General features: G+C 42.1%; 1 protein-coding gene across 1 annotated transcript; it reads left to right on the top strand.

Moving 5' to 3' along the window:
• The first annotated feature begins 22,801 nt into the window (after nucleotides 1-22,801).
• LOC119355022 lies at nucleotides 22,802-26,025 on the top strand. The gene is made up of 6 exons (XM_037621798.1): nucleotides 22,802-23,012; nucleotides 24,164-24,494; nucleotides 24,570-24,675; nucleotides 25,266-25,347; nucleotides 25,437-25,518; nucleotides 25,600-26,025. Exons 1-6 carry the CDS (start codon nucleotides 22,802-22,804, stop codon nucleotides 25,637-25,639), a joined length of 852 nt encoding a protein of 283 aa, XP_037477695.1. The 3' UTR covers nucleotides 25,640-26,025.

The following is a 26,025-nucleotide window of genomic DNA, read 5'->3' as shown; positions in this document are numbered from 1 at the left end:
CCTGGCACCCTTCAGACATGCCAGGGATCCCACGCAGGCTGGCCGAACATAGCTTAAATATCCTAAAAGGATTTAAACCTATCAAACAAGCCCTTCGGCGTTTTTCCGAACCCAAGAGACAGGCTATGGGAGAGGAGCTAGCCAAGCTATTGGAGGCCGGATTCATCAGAGACATAAAACATCCGGACTGGCTAGCAAACCTGGTGATGGTACCAAAGAAGGACAAATCCTGGCGCCTGTGTGTCGACTTTAAAGACCTTAACAAGGCTTGCCCAAAGGATCCCTTCCCCCTCCCCCGCATCGATCAAATTATTGATGCCACCGCAGGACATGATTTGTTGTGTTTCCTCGACGCATACTCCGGTTACCATCAAATTAAGATGGCAGAATCAGACCAAGCGGCAACAGCATTCATCACACCATACGGCCCATTCTGCTTCAACACAATGCCCTTCGGGCTGAAAAACGCCGGCGCAACATATCAATGCATGATCCAGACATGTCTGGCAAATCAGATCGGCAAAACAGTGGAGGCATATGTGGATGATGTGGTCGTCAAATCAAGACATGTCGAATCTCTAGTAGACGACTTGAGGCTTACATTCGATAACCTCCGAAAATATGACATCAAGCTCAACCCAGAAAAATGCATCTTCGGCGTTCCAGCCGGAAAGCTCTTGGGCTTCATTGTATCTGGTAGAGGAATTGAAGCAAATCCAGCCAAGATCCTGTTCATCTCCACCATCGACCTCCTCCAGCCTCCACGGGGTCCTGTTCATCCAGCCTCCACCGCGCGCTACTCCACCGGCTACTGTTCAACCACCCCTCCACCGTCTACTGTTCATCCAGCCCTCCACACCATGGGGTCCTATTCAACCACCCCTCCACGGGCACCCCTCCACCGTCTACTGTTCATCCAGCCATCCACACCACGGGGTCCTGTTCAACCACCCTCCATCGTCTACTGTTCATCCAGCCCTCTACACCACGGGGTCCTGTTCATCCACCCCTCCACGGGCACCCACTAGTAGAAAACGGACCATTAGTACCGGTTTGTAAGGGCCTTTAGTGCTGGTTATGGAACCGGCACTAAGGTTTCGGCACTAAAGCCCCCCCCCCTTTAGTACCGGTTCGGCACGAACCGGCGCTAAAGTGCCACCACGTAGTGTGAGCTCGCGCCCTGGTACGGGGGACCTTTAGTACCGGTTGGTGTTACCAACCGGTACTAAAGGTTTTTTTTTGAAAATTTTGGAATTTTTTTTTGATTTTTTTTAATTTTTCTGAATTATTTGATGATTTAGTCTCTAATCACCTCTCTTAACTGCTCAAGTGTGGATCACTCATTCCAAATCATCTAACTTCCCGACCGGTCACCCATCCCTCTCACTACTCCAGCTTGAGCACGCTTAACTTTCAAGTTCTATTCTCCTTCGTTTCCGAGTCTGCACTTGTTGTTTTCCTGACAATAGTAAGATGTCAATCCTATTAACCCTCAGGAGTTTAGCTTGAGCATGAAGTCACACATTTCACCGTTTGAGTTTGAAACTATTATTCTAAAAAAACAGTAATTATTTAGTAACGCTAATATATCTTGAATAAGTTTGACCATAGTTTGACCACAGTTTGACCAGATTTGACCAAAATTCAAAAAATTGAAATAATTATTTAGTAACACTAATATTCTTGAATAATTATGTAGTAACACTAATATTTCTTGAATAAGTAGTTTGACCATAGTTTGACCACAGTTTGACCAGATTTGAACAAAATTCAAAAAAACTGAGATACTTATTTAGTAACACTAATATTATTGCATAATTATTTAGTAACACTCTATATTTCTTGAATCAGTTGTTTGACCGGTTTGACAAGATTTAACCAAAATTCAAAAAAACATAAATTAGAGCATATCTTTTTTTCCTTTTACAATTTGTCATTTCAAAAATTGTCCTAAACCCTAAACCCGGGACTTAAAACATCGGAAACTCTATGCTAAACAGTAAAAACTAAGGGTTTAGACCATAAAATCTAACCCTAAACGCTGAAATCTAAACCCTAGCACTAAACGCTAAAAACGTCCAAAAAACGTCTAAAACGCCCAAAAACTCTATTTTCCCTTTGGAATTTTGTGATTTTAAAAAATTGTCGAAACTGAAAACTGGTTGTTTCAGCGGATCAATTGTTTTAGCGGATCAATCTTTTTGTTCTGCAAATTTTGATATATTATATGTATTTTTCTGAATTAGGATGATTTAGTTATGATTTTTTCAAGTTTGAAAATTGCCCTATAGTGCCGGTTTGTGTCTCCAACCGGTACTATAGGTCAGACCCCGTTAGTACCAGTTCATAGCATGAACCGGTACTAAAGGTTAGTACCGGTTCGTAGCATGAACCTCCACCACACCACGGGGTCTTGTTCATCTAGAGGCAACGCCACCGCTCACTGTTCATCCAAACCCCCCCGCAACGCTCACTGTTCATCCCATCGATCGGCTTCAATTAGCAGCAGTAGCGAAGGAATCGCTCGATCGGGTTCAGTTAACAGCCATCGATCGATCGCTCGGGTTCAGTAACGCGTAGCCTGCAGTGCAATCGCTCGGGTTCAGTTAGAGCCCAACGCCTCGCTCGGGTTCAGTTAGAGCCAATGCCTCGCACACACGCGCGTACGTGTACGAGAGAAACGTGCATCGCTCGGCCCCCGACCTCCCACCGTAACCGGGAACTCCCCGAAATCTTCCTCCCCCTCGCTTCTACCATAGTTTTTTCCGTCATGGACGGCCCAAAGAATGTCATGAAGCTGCGTCTCCGGCCCGCCCAGGACGAAAAGCCCATTTTTTGTCATGATTTTTTGTCATAGAAGTAGGAGCCCACCACATCTATGATGATACCGGGTTTTGTCACAATTATCGTCATAGAAGTGTCATATGTATGACATAAATTTTTTTCGTTCGGCCCAAAATGTCATGGGTGTGTCTTTTTTGTAGTGTTAAACCTTTACCTGATACTCTTAAATATGCTTATCTTGATGAGAAAGAGATATATCCTCTTATTATAATTAGTGCTAACCTTTCAGAGCATGAAGAAAAGAAATTATTGAAAACTCTGAAGAAGCACCGTGCTGATATACTCTTGATGATCTTAAGGGCATTAGTCCCACTCTCTGCCAGCACAAAATAAAATTGGAGAAGGATGTGAAACCAGTTGTTGATCACCAACGACGGTTAAATCCTAAGATGAAAGAAGTGGTAAGAAAAGAAATCTAAAGCTTCTGGAGGCAGGTATAATTTATCCCGTTGCTGATAGTCAGTGGGTAAGCCCTGTCCATTGTGTCCCTAAGAAGGGAGGTATTACTATTGTTCGTAATGAAAAGATGAATTGATCCCACAAAGAATTGTTACAGGTTATAGAATGGTAATTGATTTCCGCAAATTAAATAAAGCTACTAAAAATGATCATTACCCTTTACCTTTTATTGATCAAATGCTAGAAAGACTATCCAAACATACATATTTTTGCTTTCTAGATGGTTATTCTGGTTTCTCTCAAATAACTGTGCCAAAAGAGGATCAAGAAAAGACAATGTTTACTTGTCCTTTCGGTACCTTTGCTTATAGATGTATGCCTTTTGGTTTATGCAATGCACCTGCTAATTTCCAAAGATGTATGATTGCTATATTCTCTGACTTTTGTGAACAGATTGTTGAGGTTTTCATGGATGATTTCTCCGTTTACGGAACTTCCTTTGATGATTACTTAAGCAACCTTGATCGAGTTTTACAGAGATGTGAAGAAACTAATCTTTTCTTAAATTGGGAGAAGTGCCACTTTATGGTTAATGAAGGTATCGTCTTGGGGCATAAAATTTCTGAAAGAGGTATTGAAATTGATAAAGCTAAATTTGATGCTATTGAAAAGATGTCGTGTCCTAAGGACATTGAAGGTATAAGAAGCTTCCTTGGTCATGCTGGTTTTTATAGGAGGTTCATTAAGGAATTCTCTAAAATTTCTCGGTCTCTGACTAATCTCTTACAAAAAGATGTTCCTTTTGTCTTTGATGATGACTGTGTAGAAGCATTTGAAATACTTAAGAAAGCTTTGATTTCTGCACCTATTGTTCAACCTCCTAATTGGAATTTACCATTTGAAAGTATGTGTGATGCTAGTGATTATGATGTAGGGGGTGTTCTAGGACAAAGAGTTGATAATAAATTAAATGTTATTCAATATGCTAGTAAAACTCTAGACAGTGCCCTGAGAAATTATGCTACTACTGAAAAAGAATTTTTAGCCGTTGTACTTGCTTGTGATAAGTTCAGACCTTACATTGTTGATTCTAAAGTAACTGTTCACACTGATCATGTTGCTATTAAATATCTTATGGAAAATAAAGATGTTAAACCTAGACTTATTAGATGGGTTCTCTTATTACAAGAATTTGATTTGCATATCATTGTTATAAAGGGAGCTGAGAACCCCGTCGCAGACAACTCTCAAAACTTTACTTGGAGCTATATTTTTATTTACCACATGATATGTGTTTTGCTTGGAGCGTCTTGTATTATTTAAGTCTTTATTTGTTAGTTTGCCACAATCATCCTTGATGTACACACCTTTTGATAGAGACACACATGATTCGAAAATTGTTAGAATACTCTATGTGCTTCACTTATATCTTTTGTGTTATATAGTTTTTGCTCTAGTGCTTCACTTATATCTTTTAGAGCACGTCGGTGGATTAGTTTTATAGAAACTATTGTTCTCTCATGCTTCACTTAGATTATTTTGAGAGTCCTACAAAACAGCGTAGTGAATTGATTTAATTATGTTAGGCATTCAAGATTAATAATAAAATTTTCTTATGAGTGTATTGAACACTATGAGAAGTTTGATACTTGATAATTGTTTTGAGATATGGAGATGGTGATATTAGAGTCATGCTAGTTGAGTAGTTGTGAATTTGAGAAATACTTGTGTTAAAGTTTGAGATTCCCATAGCATGCACGTATGGTAAACCGTTATGTGATGAAGTCGGAGCATGGTTTATTTATTGATTGCCTTCCTTATGAGTGGCGGTCGGGGACGAGCGATGGTCTTTTCCTACCAATCTACCCCCCTAGGAGCATGCACGTAATACTTTGCTTTGATAACTTGTAGATTTTTACAATATGTATATGAGTTCTTTATGACTAAGGTTGAGTGCATGGATCATATGCACTTTTCTTCCTTCCACCATTGCTAGCTTCTCTAATACCGCGCACCTTTCGCCGGTATCATACACCCACCATATACCTTCCTCAAACAGCCACCATACCTACCTATCATGGCATTTCCATAGCCATTCCGAGATATATTGCCATGCAACTTTCCATCATTCCGTTTACTATGACACGCTCCATCATTGTCATATTGCTTTGCATGATCATGTAGTTGACATTGTATTTGTGGCAAAGCCATCGTTCATAATTCTTTCATACATGTCACTCTTGATTCATTGCATATCCCGGTACACCGCCAGAGGCATTCACATAGAGTCATATTTTGTTCTAAGTATTGAGTTGTAAGTAAATAAAAGTGTGATGATCATCATTTTTAGAGTATTGTCCCAAGTGAGGAAAGGATCATGGAGACTATGATTCCCCCACAAGTCAGGATGAGACTCCGGACGAAAAAAGAGGCCATAAAAAAGGCCCAAATAAAAAAATATGACAGAAAAAGAGAGAAGGGACAATGCTGCTCTCCTCTTACCACACTTGTGCTTTAAAGTAGCACCATGATCTTCATAATAGAGAGTCTCCTATGTTATCACTTTCATATACTAGTGAGAATTTTTCATTATAGAACTTGACTTGTATATTCCAATGATGGGCTTCCTCAAAATGCCCTAGGTCTTCGTGAGCAAGCGAGTTGGATGCACACCCACTTAGTTCCTTTTGTTGAGCTTTCATATACTTATAGCTCTAGTGCATCCGTTGCATGGCAATCCCTACTCACTCACATTGATATCTATTGATGGGCATCTCCATAGCCCGTTGATACACCTAGTTGATGTGAGACTATCTTCCCCTTTTTGTTGTCTCCTCCACAACCACCATTCTATTCCACCCATAGTGCTATATCCATGGCTCACGCTCATGTATTGCGTGAAGATTGAAAAGGTTTGAGAACACCAAAAGTATGAAACAGTTGCTTGGCTTGTCATCGGGGTTCTGCATGATTTAAATACTTTGTGTGGTGAAGATAGAGCATAGCCAGACTATATGATTTTGTAGGGATAACTTTCTTTGGCCATGTTATTTTGAAGAGACATAATTGCTTAGTTAGTATGCTTGAAGTATTATTATTTCTATGTCAATATTTAACTTTTGTCTTGAATCTTTCGGATCTGAATATTCATACCACAATTAAGAAGAATTACATTGAAATTATTCCAAGTAGCATTCCACATCAAAAATTCGGTTTTTGTCGTTTACCTACTCGAGGACGAGCAGGAATTAAGCTTGGGGATGCTCGATACATCTCCAACGTATCTATAATTTTTTATTGTTCCATGCTATATTATATTCTGTTTTGGACATTATTGGGCTTTATTATACACTTTTATATTATTTTTGGGACTAACCTATTAACCGGAGGCCCAGCCCAGAATTGTTGTTTTTTGCCTATTTCAGAGTTTCGCAGAAAAAGAATATCAAACGGAGTTCAAACGGAATGAAACCTTCGGGAACGTGATTTTTGGAACGAACGTGATCCAGAGGACTTGGACCCTACGTCAAGACATCAACCAGGAGGCCACGAGGTAGGGGGCGCGCCCTCCACCCTCGTGGGCCCCCTGTTGCTCCACCGACGCACTCCTTCATCCTATATATACCTACGTACCCCCAAACTACCAGATACGGGGCCAAAACCCTAATTCTACCCCGTAACTTTCTGTATCCATGAGATCCCATCTTGGGACCTGTTCCGGAGCTCCGCTGGAGGGGGCATCGATCACGGAGGGCTTCTACATCAACACCATAGCCTCTTTGATGAAGTGTGAGTAGTTTACCTCAGACCTTTGGGTCCATAGTTATTAGCTAGATGGCTTCTTCTCTCTTTTTGGATCTCAATACAATGTTCTCCCCCTCTCTCGTGGAGATCTATTCGATGTAATCTTCCTTTTTGGTGTGTTTGTTGAGACCGATGAATTATGGGCTTATGATCAAGTTTATCTATGAACAATATTTGAATCTTCTCTGAATTCTTTTATGTATGATTGGTTATCTTTGCAAGTCTCTTCGAATTATCAGTTTGGTTTGGCCTACTAGATTGATCTTTCTTGCAATGGGAGAAGTGCTTAGCTTTGGGTTCAATCTTGCGGTGTCCTTTCCCAGTGACAGTAGGGGCAGGAAGGCACGTGTTGTATTGTTGCCATCGAGGATAACAAGATGGGGTTTACATCATATTGCATGAGTTTATCCCTCTACATCATGTCATCTTGCTTAAAGCGTTACTCTGTTCTCTTGAACTTAATACTCTAGATGCATGCTGGATAGCGGTCGATGTGTGGAGTTATAGTAGTAGATGCAGGCAGGAGTCGGTCTACTTGTCTCGGACGTGATGCCTATATACATGATCATACCTAGATATTCTCATAACTATGCTCAATTCTGTCAATTGCTCAACAGTAATTTGTTCACCCACCGTAAATATTTATGCTCTTGAGAGAAGCCACTAGTGAAACCTATGGCCCCCGGGTCTATCTTCCATCATATTAATCTTCCAACACTTAGTTATTTTTATTGCCTTTTATTTTACTTTGCATCTTTATCATAAAAATACCAAAAATATTATACTATCATATCTATCAGATCTCACTCTCGTAAGTGGCCGTGTAGGGATTGACAACCCCTTATCGCGTTGGTTGCGAGGATTTATTTGTTTGTGTAGGTGCGAGGGACTCATGCGTGGCCTCCTACTGGATTGATACCTTGGTTCTCAAAAACTGAGGGAAATACTTACGCTACTTTGCTGCATCACCCTTTCCTCTTCAAGGGAAAACCAACACAAGTGCTCAAGAGGTAGCAAACGGTCAAAGAATCAAACATTATATCTTAGGTAATCCCATAAATGTTGAAACTAATGTTATTGAAACCGTAACCCCAGAGGAATACATAAGGGACACTTTCCGGAACGTTTCAGACTCCGAAAAGGAATAGGTATGTGGTACGGTAAGTAAACCGACTCCAAAACAGTTCTAATAGCGATTTTCTCCATTTTGGAATATTTAAGAAAATAGGAAAAATAAGAAGCAGTCCGGGAAGGACACGAGGCGTCCACGAGGGTGGAGGGTGCGCCCCCTGCCTCGTGGGCACCTCATGTGCTCTCCGGGCTCCATTTTCTTGCACGATACTTCTTATGGTCGGTAAAAATTCATTATATAATCTCCCGAAGGTTTTGACCACCGTATCACGCAAATATCTCCTGTTTTTGTTTCGAGTTGTTTCTGCTGCAGATTAGAGCAATAGGTCATCCAAAGATTCGAAGGGAGAAAGCTACATGGTTGATTACCTTGCGGATCATAAGGTCTACGGGGACTTGGATCATTGTGGTTCGACCACGAAGGAAGAAGAAGACTATGAGCCTAAGGGAAAGGAGGAGACGAGCTCAGATGAAGATGAAGTCCCATTACCTCAACATGGGGACATGCATGTGGAGTTCAAAATGTCAAGCCTCCCCAATAGAGCAAAGAAACCTAAGATCGAGTTTATCCCTTTTTGTCTCTTGCAGGAGAACAAACAAGAACTATGCAAAAAGGTATTAAGCCTTGAGCGGGAGATCGAGGACCTAAGGGAGCAAAATTCTATCCTCAAGCGCAAATTAAGGAAGAAGCACCCATCATCACCAACACCTTCTTCACCAACAAAGAGGAACTGAGTATCGGGAATGGGCACTCCCCTTGCCAACTGCCAAGCTTGGGGGAGTGCCCCGGTATCGTATCACCATCACTTTTATCTTTTCCTTTTTCTTAGTTCGATCCTTTTGGTAATATCTTGATCTAGTAGAATAAAGTTTTAGTATGATCTAGTTTTGAGTCTTGCTTTATGATCCTTTTATGTAATCGAGTTCGTGAGCTATATATATAATAAAGATTAGTGTTGAGTCAAGGGCTTGATTATCTTGCTATGATCTTGAGGGAATAAAATAAAAGAGAAAGAATAAAAAGAAATAAAGAGATCATATGGATCCTATGGAGAGTAATTACTTCACATATAAAGAGTATGATTGAATAAAAGTTGTTGAGAGTTGACAAACATAGTTTTGGTCATCGTTGCAATTAATAGGAAGTAATAAAGAAAGAGAGGTTTTCACATATAAATATACTATCTTGGACATCTTTTATGATTGTGAGCATCATTAAAATATGACATGCTAAAGAGTTGACGTTGGACAAGGAAGACAACGTAATGGGTTATGTTTTCTTACATCTGAAATAAACTATATTGTCATGGATCATCCAACATGTTGAGCTTGCCTTTCCCTCTCATGCTAGCCAAATTCTTTGCACCAAGTAGAGATACTACTTGTGCTTCCAAATATCCTTAAACCTAGTTTTGCCATGAGAGTCCACCATATGTACCTATGGATTGAGTAAGATCCTTCAAGTAAGTTGTCATCGTTGCAAGCAATAAAAATTGCTCTCTAAATATGTATGATTTATTAGTGTGGAGAAAATAAGCTTTATACGATCTTGTGATGTGGAAGAAATAAAAGCGACGGACTGCATAATAAAGGTCCACATCACAAGTGGCAATATAAAGTGACGTTCTTTCGCATTAAGATTTTATGCATCCAACCATAAAAGCACATGACAACCTATGCTTCCCTCTGCGAAGGGCCTATCTTTTATTCTTGTCTTATACTTCATGCAAAGAGTCACGGTGATCTTCACCTTTCCTTTTTACATTTTATCCTTTAGCAAGCACAATGTGTTGGAAAGAACCTGATATATATAGCTAATTGGATGTGAGTTTTCATGAACTATTATTGTTGACATTACCCTTGAGGTAAAAGGTTGGGAGGCAAAACTATAAGCCCCTATCTTTCTCCGTGTCTGATTAAAACTTCATAACCATAAATATCGCGTGAGTGTTAGCAATTTTGGAAGACTAAATGCTAAATGATGTTTGAGTATGTGGACTTGATGAAAAGCTCTTATTGACTCTTTATGATGTTATGGTAAATTGCAATTGCCTCAATGACTGAGATTATAGTTTGTTAGTTCTCAATGAAGTTTCTGATTCGTACTTGAAATTGTGATTTGATTATTACTTTAGCATAAGAGATCATATGAAAATATATGTATATGTTGCTGTTCTAAGAATGATCATGATTCCCTCATGTTCGTATTTTATTTTTATCGGCACCTCTATCTCTAAACATGTGGACATATTTTTTTATATCGGCTTTCGCTTGAGGACAAGCCAGGTCTAAGCTTGGGGGAGTTGATACGTCCATTTTGCATCATGCTTTTATATTGATATTTATTGCATTATGGGCTGTTATTACACATTATGTCACAATTCTCTCTTATTTTACAAGGTTTACATGAAGAGGGAGAATGCCGGTAGCTAGAATTCTGGGCTGGAAAAGGAGCAAATATTAGAGACCTATTATGCACAACCCCAAAAGTCCTGAAACTTCAAGGGAGCACGTTTCAGAATATATAAAAAATATTGGGCGAAAGAAGTACCAGAGGGGGGCCACCCACCGTCCACGAGGGTGGGGGCGCGTCCTACCCCCCAGGTGATGATGATGGCCCCCGGTGGCCTCCGGTGCCACCGGAAGCGAGGGGGAGAGAGCCCCCCTTCTTCTTCTTCTTCCTTGACCTCCTCCCTAGATGGGAGAAGGGTTTCCCCTTTGGTCCATGGCCTCCATGACGTGGGAGGGGCGACAGCCCCTCCGAGATTGGATCTGTCTCTCTGTCTCTCTCTGTTTCTGCGTTCTCAGATTCTTCCCTTTCATCGTTTCTTATATTCTCGGAGATCCGTAACTCCGATTAGGCTGAAATTTTAACACGATCTCTATCCAGATATTAGCTTTCTTGCGGCGAAAGAAGGGCATCAACCGCCTTACGGGGTGGCCACGAGGGTCAGGGCGCGCCTGCCCCCCTAGGGTGCGCCCCCCTGCCTCGTGGGCCCCTCGAGCATCGTCTCGCGTTGATTTCACTTCCCAAAAATCATATATATTCCAAAAAAAATCTCCGTCAGTTTTTATCCCGTTTGGACTCCGTTTGATATGGATATTCTGCGAAACAAAAAACATGCAACAAACAGGAACTGACACTGGGCACTGGATCAATATGTTAGTCCCAAAAATAGTATAAAAAGTATATGAAAGTTTAATAATATTGGCATGGAATAATCAAAAATTATAGATACGATTGAGACGTATCACTTGTATCCAATCTTTGTCCCAAAGCCTCAGATTGGTACCTGTGGGTTGCTAGTAGTGTTCATTACTCCTTGTAGTTGATGCTAGTTGGTTTACTTGGTGAAAGATCATATGTTCAGATCCATTATGCATATTAATACCCCTCTAATTATGAACATGAATATGCTTTGTGAGTAGTTAAGTTTGTTCCTGAGGACATGGGAGAAGTCTTGTTGTACGTAGTCATGTGAATTTGGTATTCGTTCGATATTTTGATGAGATGTATGTTGTCTCTCCTCTAGTGGTGTCATGTGAACGTCGACTACATGACACTTCACCATTGTTTGGGCCTAGAGGAAGGCATTGGGAAGTAATAAGTAGATGATGGGTTGCTAGAGTGACAAAAGCTTAAACCCTAGTTTATGCGTTGCTTCCTAAGGGGCTGATTTGGATCCATATGTTTCATGCTATGGTTAGGTTTACCTTAATACTTCTGTTGTAGTTGCGGATGCTTGCAATAGGGGTTAATCATAAGTGGGATGCTTGTCCGAGGAAGGACAGTACCCAAGCACCGGTCCACCCACATATCAAATTATCAAAGTACCGAACGTGAATCATATAAACGTGATGAAAACTAGCTTGATGATAATTCCCATGTGTCCTCGGGAGCGCTTTCCTTTATATAAGAGTTTGTCCAGTCTTGTCATTTGCTACAAAAAGGATTGGGCCATTTTGCTGCACCTTATTTACTTTTACTATTTGTTACCCGTTACCAATTACCTTATCACAAAACTATCTGTTACCGATAATTTCAGTGCTTACAGAAAATACCTTACTGAAAACCGCTTATCATTTCCTTCTGCTCCTCATTGGGTTCGACACTCTTATTTATCGAAATGAAATATGTATCTGGCAACCATGTAGCGGATTGCAAAACGATCTACCTCATCCAGCGCTATCAGATCTGGCAACCGCTCGATCTGCATCTGCTCCGTCCGCCACTCCTAAGCCCGAGCGTCTAGTCAGGGCGCCGCGAGCACGCATTGACCGGCCATCAGCAGCTTCGATCAAACCACCTGTTCCCTTGCACCCCTCGAGCACCAGCGCCTCCTCAAGTCGCCGCCATAGCCTGCTGCTCCGGCGAGCAGTTCCTTCCACGGCCAACACTCGCCGGTGCAGGAGCTCCATCACCATCTCCATGGGATTCCTGCCTCCCCTGCAGCCCTTCGACGACCACGTCCTCCACACATCTCGGCCATAGCAGCCGCTGCTGTCCGCTGTTCTGCTGGCCACGGCCATAGGCTCCGGCCAACATCAATCTCCTTCATCTTTGAACAATAAGTTGCGTGCTCAACTAAAATGGATTCACAATGAAGAGATCTACAAATTTCATGTTGAAGTCCACGCGATTCATAGCCTAAATCAACAAGTATGATGGATAATTGGGAGTTCTTAGTCTCTGTGTTTTCAGTTTTCAGTTTTCAGATACAGGTTTCATTGATTAGAGGTGGAAGACAACTCTCGGTGGGCTTCAGAGAGAGAAAAGAGTTGGGCTGGGCCCAATGCTGGGTAGAGACCTAGTTAGGAAAAGTTAATGTTGGCTAAAGAAAACATGTTTTGTGGGTCTTTTAGCTTCACTGGTGCATCATTTGTACTACATTTTAAGAACTAATATCATGCTAACTTTTGACCCAAGAAAGATTGATGTAGAAAAATACCCTCGATAACTTCTATGTAAATATCATGATAATTTATATACAATTGATCTGATAATTTACGTACAAACACCACAATAAACTTGACATAGAAAATTATTACTGAAAACAAACCCCGGTAACTGTTTGCAAATAGCACCGTAATAATACGCACTGTAGACATGATAACTTGCGCAAAAACACCGCGGTAATTTTGAACCAGGGAAAAAAGTTATTAGAAACATACCCCGGAGACCTGGTAATTTTACCCACAAACATGGTAGTAATTTTGACCCGAGGAAAAAAGTGGTTGAAAAACATAACCACGTTAACTTATATGTAAATAATATGATAATTTACGCTCCGTGGACTTGATAACATACATACAAACACCACAATAACTTTGACCCCAAAGGGTGTATTACAAATGTGCCACCGGTAATCTCTATGTAAATAACGTGGTAATATAAGCACCGCTTAACTGATAACTTACATACAAAACATGATGATAACTTCCTGACCCGGAAAACTTTTTGTTGACAAACATATGCTCGCTAATTTATGTGTAAATAGTACGGTAATATATGTGTCACATACCCGATAATTTACGTACAGAACACCGCGGTTCCATTGACCAAACATGAACAAGTTGTTTAATAACACACCCTTGGTAACTTATGTGAAAATAGCATGGTAATATATGAATAAGCACCGCGGTAACATTTTTTTAGAAGGGCAAAAGTTGTTGAAAAACATACACTCGATAACTTGTGTGTAAGTGCCATGATAATATACGAACTGCGGATCTGATAACTTGGGTATAAACACCACGGTAACATTAACCAAAAGGGGGAAAGGTGGTTGAAAAACATACCCTTAGTAAATTGTGTGCAAATAACATGTTAATACACAAACCGAAGAACTGATAACTTATGTACAATGACCGTGGGTAATTTTTTTCAGGGAAACACCGCGTTAATTTTCGACCTATGAGAAAATAATTATTGGAAAGTTTACCCTAGTAACTTATGTGAAAATTGCATGATAATAGACGAAGTGAAACTTGATAACTGTATAAACATCGTGGTAATTTGAAACATGGGATGTAGTATGTCAAAATTTCATGTTTTTTGTCCTCTTTTTGTATGCTATCAGACTTCCTCTCAAAACCATAACCTACACTCAAAATGCCATGGTAACTTCCTCCTACGACCGAGCGAGTTCAAACGCTCGTTCGATCGAGCGGAACGAGGCCCTCATGTGCCAGTTATCTAACAAGTGGACCGGGTTGGTAATTTTGCTAACTGGCACACATGTGCCAGTTATCGCTGTCCTTATCGAAAAGGCTAGGATATATCTCCTACACTTGTGGGTCATCATGGGCGTTCACTAGTTAGACCCAGAAATGGGCAATGTTTTCTCCTTTTTTGTTATAAAACCTTAACCAATGAACAACCATACATTTGCAACTGTAACCCTGATTGGGATGATTCCAGCGTATGCATTCTTCTTTGGAGAGCATTGTCCAGTGGTACCATTTCATACTTCTTGCAATCTTGAACTTGACACCCGTGTCTGTTTTATCTGTTTAGCCATTTTGGAGAACTGCATTTGTCGGAATCACTGATCTGCTCTTTTGTCTGCACGTGGCTGAATCTCGTGCGCGCACACTTCCTACTGACGTTGAAGCTCAAACCCGAATGGTCGGTGTCATTCATGGAGCGACTAGTGCTCATGGACCAACACCGCAACCTGGACGTCGTGCACGACAAGGCCGTCATGTCAGTGTTGTTCCTACATCAGATGTTGTAGAAGAGTTACTTGTACATCACGTCTGCCGTGCCAGACGAGGAAGCCGTCGTGTTGTGCAGTAGTAGGCCAGAGAAGACGGCACATCGCAGCCACATTCGAGCCAACGCGTGGTCTGCAACTCGAATCTCCTTCGCTCTTCAAATTTAAGTTCATATTTATTTATTTTATTCACTGACATGTGGGTCCCACATGGATGGAGACAGAGTGAGCCCCGTTGGCATGTTGGGTTATATATATATACCTAAGATAGTCATTCCGACTAACTTATTTATCTCAACATGCAATCATATAACCTCACTATATAATTAGGAATGTGATAAGGCCCACCTCAACATGTAATTATACGTGAAAAAAGACTCACCGCAACATTCAACCATGCATTAGAATTTTTTGCATTGGCTTCTACTTATATTCAATAAATATGGATACAACTATACATAATCAAATAGAACAGGTCATATGTACTCCCTTCATAGAGAAATATAAGAGTGATGTAAACGCTCTTATATTTCTTTACAGAAGAAGTATTATTTAATTTTTGTTCTCATCTTATCAAACCAAATCTATAACTAATAGTAATAAAGTAGTTGTTGCTTCTTGTGGTACATCATGAAAATTGCCCCCAAAGTTCCAAAATATTACCCACCAATGCCACCTAAAAGTGATAAAAAATGTTTCACACAGGTGAATTCCCCACCTCAGCCGACCCATGCAGTAGAGACCTCCTATACTGCGCTCTGCGTGCTGGGAGAAGACGCAACGTGCATGTTTGGGCCGGCACATGTCCAGGCGGCCCATTTTTTAATTTTGTTATTTATTTTTTTCTTTTTCGTTTCATCTTTTTGTACTTTAAATAATTTGGGACTTCAAAAAATTCTGAAAATAAAAAAAAAGAATTTTGAAGTAAACTGTTTAGTAAATCATAAAATGTTTGTGGAATAAAAAATGTCTGTGATTTTATAAAAAAAGTTGTTGTTTATTAGAAAAATGTTCGAAATTTTGAAAACAAATGTTCGGGAAATCAAAAAAATTTCATGTATTATTTTTTTAATAAAATCAAACAAAAATTCACCAATTCAAAAAAAAATTATGAATGAAAAAATATCCTAAAAATTCAAAAACTGTTTTTGACGTAAGAAATGGTTTTTTCATTCATAAAATATTCGCTAATTCAAAAATGATCATGCATTTCTAAAAAAGTCGTTAAATCAGAAATATGTTCGTGAATTTCAAAATTTGTTCCACCAATTTCCAAAACAATGTTCATCCATTCTAGAAATGTTCGCCGATTCAAGAAAATTGTGAAAAAAATATTCATAATTTTAAAAATGTTTGCAAATAGTATAAAATATTCATGAATTCAAAAAATGTTCTAAAATTTGTAAAAGTGTTCATGAATTTGAAAAATCTTCACGATTTCAAATATGTGCATGAGTTTAAAAAATGTCCATGTTTCACGAAATTGAGAGTGATAGTTTATCTCGGTGATGCAGCAAAATGTGATCATGGCCATTGGAGATTATCATTTTTTTCACATTGCAACGCATGGTCCTTTTGCTAGTTTTCATCAACCAATCCACGTAGTGTCTTATAGAGACAAACTCCACTACAAAGACACTAATCTCTTTTTTCCCAGCCATTATTAATTTTATTTTCTCGTATAGGGTGTATATACACCCAGAACCAAAAGGTATTTCGCGGGCAATGATGCATTAGTTTTACTCGCATTTACACTAGTGTTTGCGTTTATTCTGTATGAGGCTCTTCGTCTATGGAGCCTCTACCACTCTTCAGATCCCACGTGGTAACCATTAAACCGTGCCCACACCGACAGGCCATGGTGGATATTTAAGGGCTGCATTCCATTGTACCTGTAAGAAAATTTCAAAGAATCTCCACGAGATGAATCCAAAATCCCCAAGCCGGGGAGGTGAAACTTTTCATAGAGCTTATGTCAACAAGGGGTCCATCAACTTCATGGTGACCGACGATCTGCCCATCGTCGATTTCTCCTTGGCCAAGAGCCTCCAGGCCATACGCGCAGTGAAGATCCCGAAGGGGGAGCTTGTGGAGAAAGAGCTAGTTCTAGACAAAACCAAGGTGCGAATTATCAAGTCAAGAGAATTAGCTGGTTCTTCCTTATTGTTCAGCTTTGTACTACTATGTTCTGAACGACTGACTGTTTGCTGGCATCATCAAGTCCTGACAACCTCGACTGAAGCCACCACAACGTGTGGCCTCCGGCTGAGGAGGAGCGCGACCCCGAAAGCCCCGCGTGCCCTTTTCTTAATTTGTTTTTTCCTTTCTGTTTTTCTTTTTTCTCTCTAAGATAATTTAGGATTTCAAAAAAATCAAATTTCTAATTAAATTGTGATTAAAAAGCAATAAAGCATTCATGTTCGTGAATTAAAAATATGCATGGTTATGAAAAAATGTTCAAGAAATCATAAAATTTTCATGGATAAAAAAATGTTTGTGTTTTTGAAAAAGAAATCGCATATTCAAAAAATGTTCCTGATTTCGAAAACAATGTTCAAGAATTAAATAAATTCATGATTTGGAAAAAGTTCATATATTCAGAAAAACATGAATTTGAATAAAATTTTGCAAATCCAAAAAATGTTCATGATTTTTTAAATCTTCACAAAAATCGAGAAAATGTTTGTGAATTTCAAAATTTGTTCCAAAGTTTTTTGAAAACTTCATCGGTTCAAAAAATGTTTGTTCATTCGAAAAATGTTCATGCTTATGCGTGCCAGACACAAGGTATTATAGCAACTTCATTAGTATGCCAATAGTAATCGTCCCAATGAACAACAGAGGAGAGTATTTATGAGTAGCGTTTCTGTCACACACAAGTGGTTACAGATTTTGTATGAAGTAACTGTTTGAGGATCTGCAGAAATTATTAATGTTCTTTGAGACAAATAAACCAGAGTGGTAACTCTAGCCCATGATGGGCCTGTAGATGTTTGAACTACTTGATGAGTTCACTAAAGGAAGGATCGATATCAAGCGGTTAGAGCATCTCCAGCCGCGCCTCCAACAGCCCCCCCCCCCCCAGGCGGCTTTTTTCGCGTCGGTACCGAAAAAACGCCCCAGTCGTACTCTCAGGACGCCGAAATCTGCCGGCTCGACCCGTTTTTGGGCCCGGCGATCGCAGACCGAATCCGGCGCACTGGGAGCGCTTGGGGGGCTCCGGCGCAAGGGAGAAGTACGCCTGGCCCACACCGTCAAGCGAAAAGTCAAGCCTATCGTCCAGATTCGCCTCCCCCCACCCCCCGCGCGCGCTCGGCCGCCACCCGGCTGATCCCGGCGCCGACCACCGCTAGACGGGCCATTTCCCGCCCAAATTTTATTTGTTGAACTATTTTGATTTTTATTGATTTGTTGTGATGAATATGTGACACAAAAACCACGTTGAACCACGCTGAATATGGGTTGATTCGTGCCGATATCGGGTCAATTTTTGCCGAAAGTGGGCCGAAAGGCTGACAGGAATGTGCCGATATCGATGCATGGGGGCAACGGCTGGATGCCGAACCGCCCCCAGAGCCTATTCTACCGCCGGCTTGCCCCCAGACGGTGATTTTTATGCCTCATGGGGAGGCCAACGGCTGGAGATGCTCTTACTTTCTAAGGTTCCAAAGGCGACTAACTCCTCCCTCGCCCCGTCAGCGAGGTTGTGAGTTCTCCTGCCTCTCCTTGCTGCTTTGACCATGGAAAGATGGTGGAACTCTAGCCCTCTGCCTCTGCCACAGTTAGGATCAAATCCAGTCATTGATAATGGCATGGTTGAGATCAAACAAGTAGCCGGTATCATTGTATCATATCATAGTTATATCTTGATCTAACTGATCTAACTGATGGGGCAGCGTACGGTCCCCAGCTTTGCCACAAACACCAAACCACCCACGTGCATAGGGGATCTTGCTAGCTGTTGGTTGTTTAACGAACTGCTGCCTTGGTGCTCACTGCTCTCAAGTCTGAGCCAACCTTGCTGTTCTTGTCTGGCCCATATTTGACCCGTTTTTCTTTTGTTGAGGCTCATATTTGACCGGTGTGGAGCATCTACCACCGCCTGGGCCCTCGCCCTTGGCAGGTCTTTGTCGTAGTGTAACAAACTTGTGCCGAACCGGAGGCCTAAATTTCCAACTGGGGACAGTGCGTGGATAGCCGAATGCGTGGTGCCACTGTCCCTGTTGCTTGGACTTGGGTGGCACATTCAGATAATCCATCAATCAGGTCCGAACCAGCAGCAAAAGTAGGTCGACATATCACCGACAGTTTTCTTATCAACGAAACCTTCTCCCTCCAGCTAAGTAAAACTAATCCACAGCCACATACAGCACGTTCGTCGTGACACTGGGATACCATTCGGCTACAGCCTAACCACACGCCGCGTGTCCAATAACACTTGGGCCCAGTCCCCTCTCTAGCTTCTCCTAAAACATTTGACCCCTATTTGTTTTACAATCCTAATTAATTAGACCATAACTAGATAAGACTATAAAACAAATAAGACTTAAAGATTTTGGAAGAATCTGGATAGGGGTCAGATTCTGAGAGAATCTGGCAAAAGAACTGGGCCTTGATCAGCAGCCTCACCACATTAGGAGTCAGAAACTGGATCCTGAGGATAAACCTAACGATCGGCCAACACGACGAAATGGGTACATACACGCACAAGCCGAGCCAACAACCGACGCCGAACGGAGATCAGATCTGACCGGCATTTTCCGTATTTCTCATGGCATACTCGACCCATTGCTCATGTACAACTTGAAGTCCCGCTCCTTTCATTGTCGTTGTTTATTTTCGCTTTTCGGCACTCGTCACTGGTCATCACTTTCTTCCTCGCTAGAACTTATACAACAAATAAGGCGCTTCCAGTTTTTTCCACCCAGACAATTGCCCCGACCAGTTTTTTGTTACTAATAGCTATAAATGTGAGATACATGGACTTGTTCGACTATCAGGCAAATGTAATACAATCAAAAGATTAAAATACACCCTTCGACCTTTAATATAAGATGTTTTTATAGTTCAATTTAAACCGCAAAAGCGTCTAACATTAAGGGACAGATGCAGTAAAAAAATAGCCAAAGGATAATCCCCTCTTTTGCTCGTGCAATTACAAATTTTGTCGAGGGAAAAACCACGGCCACCAAGCTAGAGGGTGCCAAGGCTCGAACCGTCGGTCGTACTGGTCATTGTCTATTGTTGGTGCCTTAGCCCATCGGTAGCTACGACGCGGGAGTCGTGTTGGGAAAACAAGTTATATAAAGTTGGTCGTAATGGGAGTACCATAAATGGAATCATGCATGCTAACTAGACTTTTTTGATGATGTGTCACAATTAAATGAGGAAAGAGAGAATGTGGTATCGTATCATGATACCAAACCATATTAAACGTTTTACTATTTTGTGTCATGCACGACAATTAATAAGGAAATCTAAAATACTAACTTATGATACTATGCATTACTAAATTAATATTATACACTAGTATTATATGTCTGATACTAGTATTTGATATCATTGACCGCCTTTACGGGGAGCCTAATAATATCATTGGCCGCCTTTATTATTTCCCTACTTATCATCACTCATTAAATATGTGTCATTTTCTTCTTATTTAAAAATCAAAACCATAAGAAGAAAACAAGTTATATAATAAATATCATTGACCGCCTTTATTATTTCCTTAATTGTCTTCACTCATTAAATACGTGCCATTTTCTTCTTACTCCTTTAAAAATCAAAACCATAAGAAGAAAACAAGTTATATAGTAATAAATATCATTGACTACCTTTATTATTTCCTTAATTGTTATCACTCATTAAATATGTACTCCCTCCGTTTTTATTTAGTCCGCGTATTAGATTTGATCAAAGTCGAGCTTTGTAAATTTTGACAAAGTTTATAAACAAAAATATCAATATATAACAAAGTTCATATCATATAGATTTACTATGATAAATGTTTATCTTTTTTCTATAAATTTGGTCAAACTTTACAAAGTTTGACTTCAGTCAAACCTAATATGCGAGTAAAAAAATGGAGGGAGTACTATTTATTTTCTTCTAATTTGTGGTTTCCTTTACTCATCTTCATGCATTTACTACGGATTATTTCCTTCCTTGTCTGGCGTATTGGAGGGGTAGCAACCATTACGGCCCTTTCTTATTACTATAACGATACTCCTTCCATTTTATAAATAAGTGACATTTTAGATATTGCCATGGCTTTTAGATGTAACTTGACCACCATTTTCAACCATGTATAAAAACCACCAAAATAACAAATACCCTAAAAAATAAATATGAAAACAAATTATTCATACGACTTTTCAAATTTCCAATCAGAATATTCAACCGATATCAACATTCAAAGTTCCAAAAAAACTGTTCAAACTTATGTCTTAAATGCCATTCACCTATGAATTCGAGGGAATGTACTGTGACCATTATAAAAGCAGCAGAGTGTTGTGCAACTAATGCGCCCACACAAATGATAAGTTGATTGCGCTTCGATGCCATTTCCAGGACGCTGCCACTTATTTGTGAACCTCGCACTTTTCATGCACAGCAAGTTGATTTCGCATATATTCCTCTGTGGAGCAGCAGCTCGTACACGCACACGTGGCCACACATGTGCACGGCCCTTTCTATCTCGCGGTGCACATGCTGCATGATACGCCGATCGACGCGATCAGCGCAGTAGTAATATGTTTAAGCTCTCGGACTAATCTACGTTGGTTCCGGTAATTGTCTTGGATATCATCAGATGCTCCTACAAGAAAGATACTCCTCTGCTAAGTTAATTATAATAACCAGTCATCGCCGTTAACGCCAGGTCACCGACGCCGTTGTTTAATCTCTCGCGAGCCGCGATGCACTCGCGCGCAGAAGGATGTCTCCCCTTTGTTACCATTCTCTATGCGAGACAGGACCAACCAAACCGAAAAGCGCGCCCCGCCGGCCGTAGACGCGGGTCACCGCCGTTCGTCGGAGTTTCGGCCGGCGGCGCCCAGCTGCTCCGCCGGAAACGGCCAAGCCACCGACGCGCAAAGGTGAGCTACTAGATCCGTTGTTTAACAGACCACCGCCGTGTACCAACCAGCGTGCCGTCGCTGTCGAGGCCATATTTGACCGGTGCGGACGCATGTCAGCGTCGATCGATCACCCGTGGCGCGTCGGGTCACCAGGTCCTTTTCGCGGTAATACGGAACGACAAATTCGTGCCGAACTAGTGGCCAGAATTCCCGAAAGGGGACAGCGAGTGAGCGAACAGCGAGGAGCGCTCCCTGTTTGTCGCCTGGACTTGGGTGGCACGTTCCGATGAGAGTATGATCGATCAATCAATGGGGTCCGAGCCGGCAGCCAAAGTAGGAGTAGATCGACATGCTAATCAGTTACATCACCGACGGTCTTATCGTGAAGGAAACTCAGAGGCCCCCTCCCTCCCATCCGGGGCAAAAGGCACAAGTTTGACCTTAAATCGAAACTATTTCATAAACTAAACTGTTCTTGAAAGTATTTCACCCGGCTGATCTTTAATGTGCAGCGCCTGACAGCAAGACACTACACTCTACTGTGCAACGCCTAACACTCAGGCGCCACACTGTGCAGCGCCTAGCTCTAAGAAGTTGCACTTGGGCTGAAGAAACTGACCCACGGACGGCAGCACGTTCCCAAAACGGGGAAAAGTTCGTGCTAGAAAACAACGTGAACCGTTGTACTGCGGTCCAGCCCAAAGGCACGGCGAAGCGCAGACACGACGAGGTTTTCGCTGCACCGCACACGCACCAGCTCCACCGCAGTCCACCTACATCGGAAAGTCAGGGCCGGAGACGCGCATCCGGCCAGGGAGGCGCGGCGTGATGGGCGGAGGCGACGAAATGGACGCGCGCACGGGGCGGGGCGGGGGCGAGCCGACAACCGGCGCCGAAGGAATGGAGGGAGACGAGATCGGATCTGATCGGCGGCCGCAACAACCACGCGGACAAACAAGCGTCACCACTTGGACTGAGATTGATGAGGCCGGCGGGCACGCGGCCAGACGCAGAGCGGCGTCCGTCGACCGACCCGTCGGCAGATGCTAACAGGAGTGAAAGGGAAGCCAAGCGATGATCTGGGACGTCGCGTTGGGGGCCGCAACGTGTAGCGTGTGCCATGCCGGTGTGCTGGATGCCGTACCGTCTAAGAGCATCTACAAGACGACTTACAAATCCGACCACGGACAATGACCGATCAGCCCTCAGAAAATGCATTCTACATCTGAATATATCAAATTAGCAACCTTAACTCCATATTATTATATTCAAGCGAAACCTAATCTAAGCGAAGCTCGTCCGATTTCACTCCCCGCTCGGCCGGCTGCGCTTCTCAGAGTGTTGGTCCGATCGCCGGCAAGGTAGAGTAGGGCAATGGGACACAAGCCGGTTCATGCCCTACTCTTCCTCGCCGGAGCCCAGAAACCAAATGGTGCCGATGGACGTCAGCTCGATGACGGATCCGTCCAAGAACGAGCCGTTGACGTCCACCACGATACGGTTGCGGCGCCCGAGTTTGGTCCCACGAGCGGATGTGGAGGATTTTATGTGGGATCGGGTGGGGACGGACGTTCCATATTTGGATTGGATATGGGGTTGTCGGTCAGTCTGGACATTTGAGGGGCCCATCTGGGTCAAAAAATCGTGACCGTACAATGACAGGGCGGTCTGCCTGGGCGTAGGAGTTGGATTTGAGGCGCCCGACTGTAGATGCTCGAAGAGCATCTCCAACAGACGTGCTAAATTAGTCGCGTGCTGGAAAAAACAACTATATTACGCGTGCGTGATCGAAACCAGCACTGTAGCACATGCGCTAAAATCCCGCACACGGTAAAATAGGTTCAGCGTGCTAGAAAAACGGCATTGAGCGCTGCTTATTTGGTGCGTCCGCTCGCGCGCAGTATAAAATCTAAGCTGCTGCAGGAAGGCCCGCCGAATTAGGTATCGTGTTTTTGCGCTTCTGATAAAGCAAAACACCGTGCGTCAAAACGCTATTTCGGCGCTGAAAGAAAATACAGCGCGTGTTGGAGATGCTCTAACAAGCCGGTGGTTTTTCTAGTAGTAGTAGCATATCTTTACCTACTAATAAACCACGCATTGCTTCTGGTGGTACGTCGCTGGCGTTTTTGCACAAAACTCCCTGTTTTTACTCATATTCAAGCCGCAGTCCTATTTTAAGTGGTTAATCAGGAAAACGCTTCGTTTTTACACAAAACACCCTACCGTTTGGAGTAATCAACCCGCGATCCGAGGTGATTTGTAAAGAAAAAAACACGGCCAGAAACAGACCACGAACTCCTCTCCCTCTCTCCCACGAACTCCTCGCCGCCAACACCACCCGCGCCGCCGGCTTCCGGCGAGCTCCGACGCCGCGCAGCACGCCCCCAAGGCCCCCACGGTCCGCGCCTCCCTCCCCTCCGTCCAGATTCTCCGTTCCCGTCCTCTACCGTCCGCTCGCAACCAAACCCCCGTGGCTAGGGTTTCGGGCTGGGCTTCGCCGGCGCGTCTCCGGCGGCCCCAGGTTCGTCCCTCCTTCCTTCTTTGCTGGGATTTTTCACCCCTACACCTCACCATCTCTTCATATCCTCTACTGCAGATGCAGATGGAGCACGCCATGGGAGTTCCCCATCCACCACGGTCACCGCCGGCAAGTGCTTCTTCACGGAGATGTGAAGGACGCCAAGGACCTGCAGCTACTCAAGGTTTTATCTTGTTCCCATCCTATCCCCTCTCCTTGTCGTCCCTTCTTCATTGGATGACCAGATGCACAACCACATATGTTTTTTGATTCAGGCTCATAGGGTCTAGATTTGAATGTAAAACTACCTGACTTTACCATTAACAGATTGGAAGCACGATTATCGCTGCAATTTTTTTTGTCATGGCATATTTTCTCTTATATGTGTTTGTTGATGATTAATCATCAAAGGTTATACGCGTGTTTCGTCCCAAGCACAAGTCCTTCTTTCACATATCCCTTTTGTCATATGTTTTCTTGATGCAAAGAGGCTCAGCCTGCTACTGATGGATTGCAGCTTACCAAATTTGATTTGGGTGGTACAATGGATGTTTGGTATTGATGTTGAAAGAATACTTCACTTTCTGTAATTTCAGATGTTCAGATTATACCGAATGAATGCTACCAGATTCCATATTTGTTCTAGAGATATTATTGATCTTTTCATGCACCAATTGTTCAAGTAGTGTCTTTCTGGTAAAAGCTTTATATTGCCCTGTGTGTCCTTTTGTCCGTACCTTTTCCCAGTAATTTTCTCTGTTAACCTTGGGCCAGCTCATTTGTGTGTGCTTCATGTATATGCTCATGCTTTTGATGCTGCTGGACTTTGGAATGCATCCGCACAGTAACTTTCTGGGTATGACATATTCACTCTTAACTAAGAAATGCTACAGCTGATTCCTAATAATTATCAGTACACAATGTACTAAGTTGCCTTCGCTGTAGGTATGCTTGCATTCAGGTTGTCATTAGTTACGAGATGGTACATCAGTGTCTCCACTCTAGAGATGAATATAATACGCCAAAAGTAAGTGTCTGATCCCAGCTTCTTTTATTGTGGATTGTGGGTACGGTGAGCAATACATTGATTCACAAGTACGTCTTGCAGCACAGAAATTATTCCGTTCAAAGTGAATGACACGGCGTAAATGAAACATGCGCTGAGCCTACTAATGCGACTACCAATACTGTTGCACTACTAGAACCCAATGGCATGATGGTGCAGCAAATATGGTTTTTTATTAGATAGTTTTCTGCACTGTATATGTGATAAATTCACAAATTTATGATTTTGAGGTACTGGTGAAGGTAGATTCAAATGAGTGATGCAAATTCAGAATTCCACAGGTAGTGCCTATGACTGACTAAGGGTACATGAGTTGGAAGAAAGTCCAAGCAGAAGGAACTCCTGCAGATGCCCAGGCTGCTACTGTGCCTATCTTAAGGTATTGCTTCAGCGGTGGTATTAGTTGTTATTCTTTCCTGATACAGACATGACTCTTTGAGCTCCACCAAGGCATATATAACAAGAAGA

This window comes from Triticum dicoccoides, chromosome 1A (assembly GCF_002162155.2).
Source record: "Triticum dicoccoides isolate Atlit2015 ecotype Zavitan chromosome 1A, WEW_v2.0, whole genome shotgun sequence".
NCBI lineage: Eukaryota > Viridiplantae > Streptophyta > Magnoliopsida > Poales > Poaceae > Triticum > Triticum dicoccoides.
The sequence above is the reverse complement of the archived record's forward strand: the minus strand, read 5'-3'. Positions and strand labels throughout refer to the sequence as shown.